At 29.7% G+C, this 12692-nt stretch overlaps 1 protein-coding gene and 1 long non-coding RNA gene across 3 annotated transcripts in view; one reads left to right on the top strand and one right to left on the bottom strand.

Annotated features, from left to right (window-relative positions):
- LOC106664044 overlaps positions 1–12692 on the bottom strand; it is a 39397-nt gene that overhangs the window by 8957 nt on the left and 17748 nt on the right. The gene's annotated exons all lie outside the window — the stretch shown is intronic.
- Positions 1–12692, top strand: part of LOC106664043 (metabotropic glutamate receptor 6-like) — a 78746-nt gene that overhangs the window by 57020 nt on the left and 9034 nt on the right. Inside the window, exons 5-6 of the mRNA XM_024229823.1 lie at positions 3315–3459; positions 6213–6464. Coding sequence (XP_024085591.1) covers positions 3315–3459; positions 6213–6464 — 397 coding nt within the window. The remainder of the gene's footprint in view (positions 1–3314; positions 3460–6212; positions 6465–12692) is intronic.

Here is a 12692-nt window from a genome sequence, read left to right as displayed (position 1 = left end):
AAGACTCTAGAAATATTAATTAAAAATTAAGAACTGAGTCAAATCAGATTAACAGCACAATATTTTCGTCTGGAAAAAAAAAAAAGTATCTGCTCGAGACTTGCGATGGTGACAGTCACAATACATTGGGTAGTTCAGCAATTGCCAGAAACTTTACGAGAAAAAACTAAGATAAAATATGTTTAAAGCATTATTATTTTTGAAAAATTAAAAAGAATAAAGCGGTATACATCTCAATTGAATTAAAAATTAAATTTAAGCCGAATGTCAGAATAAAGTGAATCGACTAAACCCGCAACACCTCTACGTTTTGCGTAAGTGTTGGTCTTTTCAGCCGTGTCATAAAAAATGATTTCTATTGTGTAAATTAAAATAACACTAATATAGTTTTACAAATTTTTAAATATTATTTATGTTTATTATTTGACGTAAAATTTAGATGTTTAGTTTTAGTACTAAAATATTTAATTTGAATTTATTTTAACTTAAAAATAAAGTTATAAATCATGACCTAACAGAAAAGACTCTAGAAATATCAATTAGAAATTAAGAACTGAGTTAAATCAGATTAACACCACAATATTTTTGTCTGGAAAAAAGAAAAAAAAAATCTGCTCGAGATTTGCGGTGACAAAGTCAAAATACATTGGGTAGTTCAGCAATTACCAAGAAACTTTACGAGAAAAAATATGATAAAATATGTTTAAAAAATTATTATTTCTGAAAAATTAAAAAGAATAAAAAAATAAACCTCTCAATTGAATTATAAATTAAATTCAAGCCGAATGTCAGAATAAAGCGAATCGACTAAACCCGCAACACCCGTACGTTTTGAACAAATGTTGGTCTTTTCCGCCGTGTAATAAAAATGTTTTTTTCACTGTAAGAATTAAAATAACACTAATATTGTTTTACAAATTTTTAAATATTATTTATGTTTATTATTTGACATAAAATTTAGATGTTTAGTTTTAGTACTAAAATATTTAATTTGAATTTATTTTAACTTGAAAATAAAGTTATAAATCATGAAAAATCCCAATAGAAAAGTCTTACTCTTTATCTACTATTGATAAAAAACCAATTTGTCCTAATCGAGTTGTAGCTTTAGGCTAGGCTTATTTGGTTTATAGTGTACAATTTGCCTTGAAAAGCTGAAAAGCGAATAACACAACCAGTCTGAAAATATTCGGGAGGATTTTTTTTTTAAAAGTCTAATTTGGACAATTCGGCGCAAGCGCACATGCCTCACTATTTACCATTATATGAATTAAGTGGTAAAAAATTGTTTTAAAAAATTAATAAAAAAGCACAAACGTAACAAGCATATTTTCCTAAAATAGCAATTCATTAAAAAACTTTGTTTTTTAAATGGGTATCAATAGTTTTTTATTATTGAAAATATATTTTTTAATATAGTTTTTGGTCAACTAAATTATTTTTGCACGGAATGAAATTGGTCCTGTAAAATTTTGAGATTTAAAAGCGCTTCAAATAATTTTTTGAATGTCACGAATCGAGTGTTTTCGTCTATCCTTGCATTAAGGAACTTACAACCTGCCATCTCTCACTATGAACTCTCGTTTTTTATGTATATTTTGTGTCAAAAACTACCTTTTGAACCACATCAATGCCCTAGAACAGGATTTGAAAGTTTTATGCCATAAAAAATGTTGCAACGCGAAAAATTCGAGCCCAGTAAGAAAATAGATTTTACTAAACAGTTATGTTTTTACCTCTTAGAGCAAAACTTTTTTTTAACTTCATCGAACGTGTAGTTTTCATTCTGTAGAGATCAAATCAAATAATCATCGCGCCAAAAATTAACGTTTCACCATTTTTTTTTAATTCCTAGCTACAAGCTAAATTTTGTAACAGTTTCACGCTGTTTGGAGGATATAAAAAAATAATAACCTTCTAGATTCTCTATTTAAACAAATGTAATACCTTCAAAAATTAATTAAAAATGCGAAATGTTACAATTTATTGTGTAAACAAGTACAGATTCTCATAAAGAAACGTATATAGCTAAATTGATGCTTAAAAAATTGATGATAAATAGTCGAATTTTATGCTTAATCAAAAAGTTCAGGCATTCTTCTAAATGAAATTGTATAAAACTAAAAATCCGTCAAGTACAAGTTAAGTTTCAATTCCAACTAGATCCGAAAATTGCGTTCCCTGCAAAGCTGGTTTTTTTTCCCCCAGTACACTTTTCTATAAAATTCTTTATGATATCGAATATTTCTCTCTATGTCAGTAGAGCAATAACAGGAACATAATCGTGATAAGTTATGTTTAAAAAATATATAGGAAGGGAAAATATGTTTTTCGTACAAAAAAAAGGTAAAATTTCGTCAAAACATGAGTCAGTAGCCAAAATTGAACGGTACACTATTTATTCAGAAATGCCCTAATTTGTAGCACACATAAAAAAATCATAATAATAAAGGGTGTAAAATACCAATTGCTATTCAAAAAAGGCAACTTTCTTTAAATAAATAAATAACCTCTAAACATTTAAGAAACTGATAAAATACGGTTAATGAGGTTATTTCTAAATATTAACGACTCACTAGTACAAGGTCCTCCGAATTTTTAGTTACTAAAATAAATCTAAAATAAGATTGATTATAATATATCAAATAAATTTTGAGGGAATGGCACCTAAAATATCAACTTTTCGACCTCTCATAATTGCTTTGAAAAATTTCTGAAACGTATATACAATAAAATATGATGGTTTACTAAAAAAATGTAGACTCTATTGTAAAATGAATGCGTATCCTTCAAGCAGAAATGGAAATTGAAAAAAATTGCAATAATCCGAGCTTTCCGAAAAATACTTTTCCTGATACTTTTTTCACATTTCAATAGACTTTTCTCCAACAGTATTTATCATAATGAAATATATCTGTTAAAAAACCCGCTAGCTACAAATTTATAATAAAAAAAAAACAAGATTACTTGTAATAGTCGAAATATATATTTTAAAAATTGTACCTAAAAATTGCAACATTTTGCCTCTAATGGAACAAACAAATGTCCTTGAAAAAATTGAACACATCCTACTGCAGCACAAAATCTAGAAAGTTTATTTTTTGGTGCTTAAACAAATATTAAAGACGCTCTTAACCAAAATTAACATCCATCAAAGAAAAGTGTATTTAAAAAATTACATTAAAAAAGACAATGTTCGCTACCCCCTTTTTTTTAGGTAAAATACAAAATAATTTATTTAGTTATATTTGTTCATCTGTATTAAAATTTTATAAGACATATTTTTAAATATTCTGATCAGAATGGTATTTTAGGCGTTCGAAGAACTTGAGGTGCTACTGGCCAAGTACGATATTTGCATAGCTGTCAAGGAGAAACTCGTGAAGGACTCGGGTGTGGCTGAGGATAACGTTTATGACAACATCATACTGAAATTGCAGACAAAACCGAGAGCAAAGGGTAAGCGTATTTAAAAGTTCTAACAGAAAAAATAAATATTTAGAAAATTGGCACTTTAATAAAAAAAAAATCAGGGAAAAATTTGACCGAAATGCAATTCCACCCCGAAGGATGCTGATACGTTGGAAGATAATTGGGTATGAATGTAACGTTATGTCCCATCACTCATCTCGACCCTCCAGGTAAAAAAATGCGCTGCAATTGGTCGCTTTTCTACCATAAATTGACAGTTGAATTATAAACAAGATACTGAAAATTTTAATACGAAAAACCTAATTATTCTGACTATCCTGGTTTAAAATCCCATTGTGATTTCATGTTATAATTTCCCTAGGCAGTTTCGTTTTTCCTTGTCTGAATTTCTGTCTGTATTTCATCTAATGAAACTTTCATTTTTCAATTCAGAAGTTCAGGTTTTCTGTAAACAACTGGCAGAATGGAAGACACAATCAGACAACCCATTTCATAGACCAACATGAATTTTTAAATCAGCATATAGACAGTTAATTGATCATGTTCATGAGTCTTGTTTTGAATCAGGAATTTCTTTTTTCTAATGATAATTTAAAAAAATATTTTATTACAATACATCATTTGTCGATATTACCACAATTTACATATGTGGTCGCATTGAGGGAAGAGCGAATAACCGACGTTATCCTACCACAGTTCACTTCATTAGTTAATAACTATTCCTCTACAAAGGAGGTCATGGAGCCGTTTCGCTTGGGATGCCTTATAGGATTGTAAGGATGTGATGTGTTGGACAAGGCTTCAACAAGACTATTGGGTTGATGGGAGAATTTAAATTGGAACTTGGTTAATTTTTGAAGAAATAATTTTAGTATAAACGAGATTTTAAGAATATTATGAAGACATTTACAATGATGTAAGGACCTTGGATTGAAAGGATTTGAATGAGATAGTGGACGATTTAGCAGTCCTTCCATGTTTTAACGAAACTTATTTACCTATCTCGCGGTTCTTTTTTCTGTTCCACTCTCTCACTCTCTCTCTCTCTCGCTCTCTCTCTCTCTCTCTCATTCTTTTTCTCTATCTATCATTCTTTTTTTCTATCTCATTTTCTATCCCATTCTTTTTGCCCTCACTTCTTTCTCTAATTCTCTTTCTTCTCCAGCTCTCCTTTTCCCCCTCACACTCTCTCTCTCTCTCTCCCTCTCCCATTCGGTTTCTCTCTCATTCTATTTTTCTTTCTCATTTTCTATCCCATCTTTTTGCCCTCTCTCGTTTCTCTAACTCTCTTTCTTCTCTAGCTCTCCTTCTCTCTCTCACTCTCTCTCTCTATCTATCTTTCTATTTTATCTTTCTCTCTCTCTCTCTCACTCTCTCTCTTTTTCTCTTATCATTATTTATCAATTTCTCCCATTCTCATTCTCTCTAATTCTTTCTTTCTATTTCACTTCTCTCTCTCTCTCTTTTTCTCTCACTCCCTCTCTTTCTCCTTCTCTTATCATTATTTATCAATTTTTCCCATTCTCATTTTCTCTAATTCTTTCTTTCTATTTCACTTCTCTATCTCTCTCTCTCTCTCTCACTCCCTGTCTCACTCTCTCTCTCTCTTTCTCTTTCTCTTATCATTATTTATCAATTTCTCCCATTCTCATTCTCTAATTCTTTCTTTCTATTTCACTTCTCTCTCTCTGTGTTTCACTTTCTTTCTCTCTCTCTCTCTCTCTTGCCTTCTCTCTCTCTCCTTCTCTAGCTCTCCTTCTCTCTCTCACTCTCTCTCTCTCTCTGTGTTTCACTTTCTTTCTCTCTCTCTCTCTCTCTCTCTCTCTCTCTCTCTATCTCTCTCTCTCTTTCTCTCTCTCTCTGTTTCACTGCCTCTCTATCTATCTCTCTTTTTCTTTTCTCTCTCTTATTTTCTATCCCACTTTTCCCCCCTCTCGTTTCTCTAATGCTCTTTTTTCTCTAGCTCTCCTTCTCCTCTCTCTTTCCCACTCTCTCTCGCTCTTTCTCTTTCTTTTTTCTACTGTTCTTTTATATATATGTATTGGCGTTCGCAGTATTGAGGATGAAGAGGAGTGATGGCCTTGTGGCACAAGCGATTTTATGAAAAGCTCCTATACAAAATTCTTTGAGCCCAGAAAAAGTTGCGATCTACAGGACGAAACAATTTTTAGACTGTCAAAAGCTAATCGTCTAAAAAGTTTACTTTTGGTAACATTCTTGTCCTTTTGAACGTGTTTACAACATTTCGGAAAATTTACGGAGGTCTAATATTTACTGGTTAAGACAAAAATATATACGAAATTTACAATTTTCGAGGTATGTGAGAAATATAAGAGCTGTTTTCAGATTGGGGAGGGGGGATTTAAGATGTAATTGGTTCAATGAAAAATTTAAAAAAAATTAAATAATATTTCTTAATCAATCGGGTCGAATATTTTTGTAACAAAGCGTCGACTTAATTGATTTTAGTAAATTGTTGCTGATGTAGTGCATTTAGTCAATTGGCTCTAAATAGAAACGGTCTATTATTAAATAAACAAATACAGCCTGCTGGTTAATGAATCCATTTGGCGGATGATGGTTTGTGTGATCAAATAAATTGGTTCAATTCATCGCCCTTTGTGATCTAAGGAATAATAAATTGACCTAAACTCCGTTAAACTTTACACAGTTCAAATTTATCATTAAAGTTTCTAACTTTGTTAGAAAATTCTCAACGTCATAATCGTTACGAAAACCTGAAATTATCAGTATTCATTGTTTTTTTTATAAATTTTCAGGGGTCATTATATTTGGATCGGACCAGGAAGTTGCGGAGCTGATGAGAGCGGTGAAAAGGTGCAACGCTACCGGGAGTTTTTCCTGGATCGGTTCGGACGGTTGGAGTGCCAGGGATCTCGTGTCAAACGGGAACGAGGATCAAGTCGAAGGAACTTTGTCGGTACAACCGCAGGCAAATCCGGTAAAAGGATTCGAGGATTATTTTCTCTCCTTGACTGTTGAAAACAACAAACGAAATCCTTGGTTCATAGGTAAGATAATAGTATTAAACATTTAACCTTCGCTTTTTAAAATTTCTGGATAGGTTTTTATTTTTATTTTTTATTTTGTATGCTAAGAATAATAATTTAAAAAAACATTGACTAGCCTCTTTAACTCTTATTTCAATATATTCATGATATTGTTTGCTTAAAACATTGAAAGTTAAAAGCTTTAATCTCAACATTGAAAATTTTAAGAATGAACGTAATTGAAATGAACTTTCTGCTTTGAAATTTCCTTTTAAGAAATGACCTAATCTAATCAATTATTCTCCCGGCAAACATGAACGCTCAATCTTCTTTTGCATTTGGAATCATTTTTTCTCGAAAAAAAATGACTTGATCTCGATGATTATTTTTAAAAACAACTTTAACCCCTTTTGTAATTGAGTTTACACAATAATAGTTTAAATGTAACAGATTACTGAGAAGCAAATTGAAATGCAAATGTATGTATAATTAAAACTGAAAGCATCACATAGCATTTATCTGTGAACAAATTTTCATAATAAACCAAATTTAAATTAAAAAATTCCTTTGATACTCAAAGTTAAGTGAAAGTTATACTTGAAACGTCATTCAGAAAGGGATATTACCATTTTCATAACTATATATTCAACATTAAAAACGTCGGTAAGTATTTTGAATAAATTAAGTTAAATAAGAAACAGTTTAATAAGTAACAAATATACATGGAAATTGGTGTTTTTGGTTAAATTTAGGTTAGGCTTAAGGTTAGGTTAGATTAGGTTATGTTTGGGTAAATTAGTTTTAGGTTAGGTTCATTAGAGTTAGGGTTTTATTTTAATTTTGGCATTCATGATATGGCGTATTACTTTTGCTTTATACTTTCTGACATTATTTCAAACTTGATATTTTGAAAGTACGTATTTATTAATATTATTAAAATTAATTGTTATAATTAATAATCTTATAAGTCGTTTATATTAATTTTACGTTAGATCAGAATTACATTCGGATTTTCATGTAACTATAAACTTTATATAGAAAGGGATATTAATAATTTCCTAAGTGAATACCCAATATTAAAAGCCTCCAAGCAGGTACTTTGTACACGTTAAATAAAATAAGGCAAAATTAAATAAGTAATGGTTAGGATTAAGGGTAGGTTAGTTTCAATTTAGAGACGGGTTATGTTAGTTGAGGATAAATTTAGATTAAGTAATTTTAATTTTCTCATTCACTATATTGGGTACTTGTTTTATGTGTAATATCTAAAGATCTTTGGACCTTGAGGTAAGTCCGTCAAAAATTAACACGTTTAAACTCGTTAAATTTATGAAAAAAGTTTAATAAGTAACGGTTAGGGGTAGGTTAGTTTAAATTTAGAGATGAGTTAGGTTAGGTATTTTAACTTAAGGTTATGTTAGTTGAGGGTTAGCTTAGGTTATGCAGAGGTATAATTTTTATTTTCTCATTCACTATATTGGGTACTTGTTTTATATGTATTATCTAAATATCTTTGGACCTTAAGATAAATCTTTCAAAAATTAACACGTTTAAACACGTTAAATTTATGAAAAAAGTTTAATAAGTAACGGTTAGGGATAGGTTAGTTTAAATTTAGAGATGAGTTAGGTTAGGTATTTTAACTTAAGGTTATGTTAGTTGATGGTTAGTTTAGGTTAGGTGGAGGTATAATTTTTATTTTCTCATTCACTATATTGGGTACTTGTTTTATATGTATTATCTAAATATCTTTGTGCCTTGAGGTGTGTCCGTCAAAAATTAACAAGTTTAAACACGTTAAATTAAATAAGAAAAAGTTCACTAAGTAACGGTTAGGGTTAGGGGTAGGTTAGTTTAAATTTTGAGATGGGTTAGGTTAACTTAGGAATATGTTAGTTGACAGTTTAGGTTAGGTAGAGGAATAATTTTTATTTTCTTATTCAAATTATTGAGTACTTGTTTTATATTATCTAAAGATCTTTGGACTTTGAGGTATATTCATCAAATATTGGAAATTATTGTTACTATAATTCCTAAATTATTTTATATTCATACAGGGAATTCCATCGTTTTTCAGTAAAATCCTTTTTTTTTATACAAATTTTTCATTTCTTTTATTTTCTCATTCTTTCTTTATTTTCAATTCTTCATCTGTTAAATACAAGCTATTTGTCTTTGCTTCGTTAAATTAAATAAGAAAAGTTACTAATTAACGGTAGGGTTAGGGGTAGGTTAGTTTAAATTTAGAGATGTGTTAGGTTAGATAGGTTAACTTAGGGTTATGTTAGTTGAGGGTGAGTTTAGGTTAAGTAGAGGAATAATTTTAATTTTCTTATTCAAGATATTGGATACTTGTTTTATATGTATTATCTAAATATCTTTGTGCCTTGAGGTGTGTCCGTCAAAAATTAACACGTTAAATTAAGTAAAAAAAGTTTACTAAGTAACTGCTAGGGTTAGGGGTAGGTTAGTTTAAATTTAGAGATGGGTTAGGTTAGATAGGTTAACTTAGGGTTATGTTCGTTGACAGTTAGTTTAGGTTAGGTTAGGTAGAGGAATAATTTTTATTTTCTCATTCAACATAATGGATACGTGTTTTATATATATTATCATTATGCCTTGAGGTGTGTCCGTCAAAAATTAACACGTTTAAACACGTTAAATTAAATAAGAAAAAGTTCAATAAGTAACGGTTGGGGTTTCGTTTTGTATGTGTCAAATTGTGATGCTAATATATGTGTAATAGTATAAAAAAATATTTAATACAAATTTGTACAAGTGTACAATCAAATTTATTTTTTAGTTCAAAATAAACAATCGATATATTCATAAACTTTTATCGTTTGTTTTTAATACTTTCAGTTTTAAGTTTTTGACTGGCCAAAATTTGTCTAAAATTGCAGACGATTTTGCCCTGTCCGTCTGTTAAACGTGTTTCGGCATTTCGCAATCTTCAGTATTTCTTCGTGATTCTGTAAATTGTTTTTAGTGTTAAATATGTCGTGTCTGTATATTTTAAACTTTTCTGGTGTTTCTTCCTTTTTTGACGACGTTGCAGGCTTGTCTGTATTATTGAGGATTATTTGTAATTTTCTGAGTTTTTCCGTCATTGTTCCTAAACGATCTTATATAATCTTTGTATCTACCTTTTATTTTTCGTTATTGGTTGTCAAAGTGGTAAACCAACGCACTCACGGTCAAAAAGTTTAAAATTTCCATTCTAAGCATTGTTTAATATAACAGAATATTTTAATGTTCTAAAAAGGCAATTTTTTTAAAGAAAACCACAATAATATTTATTTTATCGTTACAATTCTTGTAGTGTCGGTAAAATCAACCGTGTAACGTAGAAACAAAACAGAGAATCGTATCGACCAGTAATTGTGCATCCGTTTACAAGACAATATAATATCCTTAGCCCCTTGAAATCCCCACGACCTGTGATATACAGCTAAGCACGATAGATGATGGGATGACCGCCCTCTCAACATTGCTGCACGAGAAGCTCATATCGGGATTAAAGAGAGACAAATAGATACCGTTTTGCATGAAATATATACATTTTCAAATGAAAAAAATAAACCCCAACAGAATAAAAAAGTGTAAAAAACTAGTTTTTCGTAAAAATGTAATATGTTTCAATAGAAAACATGTCAAAAATAGAAGAAATGATGAAAATTCGATCTTTGATTTTTAACCTTTTTTGACCTTTTTATTGGTGACAACGATTTACATGAAAAAATATATGACCAAATTATTCAAATCTAATTTTTTGCTAAACGTTAAGAGGATCTACGTAAATTAAAATTAATAATATTCACTCAGTTATCAGGAATGTGGTCAAAGAAAATATTTTTAATTTAATTAAAAATGATTTATTTGACTATTTCCCTGATAACTAAGTAACCATTGTCTGCATAAGCGGGTCGATAAGTCTACGAAACAAAATTAATAATTGTCAAAATTCATACCTTAACCGTTTATTTTTAAATCAAAGAATTAGGACTAAGTTTTACGTTCATGGAATAGTCTTGGCTCAAAAAGTAGCTTTTCATAACCATCACTGTTTTTGTAGAATTTGTTTTTAGAATAGACTAAACCCGCACGACTTGTAGGTGTCGCGTAAGTGTTGATCCTGTGCGCCGTGCTATTAGGGGGGACAGATAACTTATAATTAAATTTATGAAACTTGTAGTAAGGATTAGTCATAAGGAAAATAAGTTAGGAAACTTTTTAGATCATAATTTCGAAAAAAAAGATATATTAAAGAGGAAAGGCACGTTACTAGCTTTTTTTAATAGCAAAGAATACCTAGCAGTAAGCTCAATAAAATGTAAAGGTTTTTAGTTTGAAAAAGAAAAATTACATTTTAATCTATATTTAATTGCAGTATGTAAGGCCAATATTTTTAAAAATTGAGTGTGGCGAAAAAAAAATTGTTGGGTGCAATTCACTATAAAAATAAGGAAAACTAAAACAGAGGGATTTGGGACCAAAACTAAAAGTATGGTTAAAAATTCAATCGTTATTAATTAATATAGTTTTTTTGTAAATGAATGCAACGGCTAGAAATGATTTAATTGTTGGTCGAGTTAACCGGTTTTTGTTATGTTTTTTGGTATTTTTTCTTTAAAAAAAAAAATTTTCTCTTATTAAGAATATTAAACATTTTCGCCTAGAAAGATCTCATAGAATATACAATATATGTTTACACCGAAGATTTGAAAATATTGAGTACGGCAAAAAAAAAATTGTTGGGTGCAATTCACTATAAAAAAAGGAAAACGAAAAGAGAGCGATTTGACCCAAAAACTGAAAATTTGGTTTAAAAATTCAATCGTTATTAATTTTTTTTGTAAATGAATGAAAGGGCTAGAAATGATTTATTCTTGGTCGAGTTAACCGGTTTTTGTTATGTTTTTTGGTATTTTTTCGTTAAAAAAAAAAAAACTTTTCTCTTATTAAGAATATTAAACATTTTCGCCTAGAAAGATCTCATAAAATATACAATATATGTTTACACCGAGGATTTGAAAAAATTGAGTGTAGTGAAAGAAAATTGTTGGGTGCAATTCACTATAAAAAAAAGAAAACTAAAAGAGAGCGATTTGACACGAAAACTGAAAATTTGGTTTAAAAATTCAATCGTTATTAATTATTAATATAGTTTTTTTGAAAATGAATGAAAGGGCTAGAAATGATTTAATTGTTGGTCGATTTAACCGGTTTTTGTTATGTTTTTTGGTATTTAAAAAAAAACTTTTCTCTTATTAAGAATATTAAGCATTTTCGCCTAGAAAGATCTCATAAAATATACAATATATGTTTACACCGAGGATTTGGAAAAATTGAGTGTGGTGAAAAAAACAATTGTTGGTTGCGATTCACTACAAAACAAGAAAAACTAAAAGAGAGCGATTTGGCACCAAAACTGAAAGTTTGGTTTAAAAATTCAATCTTTATTAATTAATATAGCTTTTTTTGTAAATGAATGCAACGGCTAGCAATTATTTAATTGTTGGTCGAGCTAACCGGTTTTTGTTATGTTTTTTGGTATTTTTTCTTTTTAAAAAACCTTTGTTCTTATTGAGAATATTAAACATTTTCGCCTAGAAAGATCTTATAAAACATACAATATATGTTTATACCGAGGATTTGAAAAAATACTTTACGGTTTTCTAGGTCACGGAGGAATAATTTTATTCGAATTTTTTTTTCTCACGAAAAGCATAATTTAAAATGATGACAGGTTAAATGATTAATAAATATTCAAAAAGGAATTTCATATCACTCAGCTTTAATTACACACCTGATCAGTATTAGCGGACCATCTAACACTAACTGAATTTTGTAATTTTTAATAATGTGTGGTGATTAGTGACCGTTAATCGATAATTATTCAGACTCAGACGGCACTCTCAACACGACACGCAAGAATGGCACAATTACACAGAAGACAAACACTTTGCACCCTGAAGATGATCTAAATAAAGATCGAAACGTTGGCACGATAAAGAAGATGTTTTTTTGAAACCTACATCACACCAGACCGCATCTCACGATTTCTGAATAATTATTTTTAATAATATTACATATTATTCGAAAGTGTTAAGGATTATTTAGAACATGTTTCTCTAGTCCAATTTGAAACAATCTGAAAGCTTCAATGGTTTGTTTGTTCAAAAAGTTTTTCATTCCCGACAGCCACAAATATTGTTTTCCAATATAGACTAAACCCGCACGACTTGT

This window comes from Cimex lectularius, unplaced genomic scaffold (genome assembly GCF_000648675.2).
Source record: "Cimex lectularius strain Harlan isolate CLEC.00 unplaced genomic scaffold, Clec_2.1 scaffold366, whole genome shotgun sequence".
NCBI lineage: Eukaryota > Metazoa > Arthropoda > Insecta > Hemiptera > Cimicidae > Cimex > Cimex lectularius.
The sequence above is the reverse complement of the archived record's forward strand: the minus strand, read 5'-3'. Positions and strand labels throughout refer to the sequence as shown.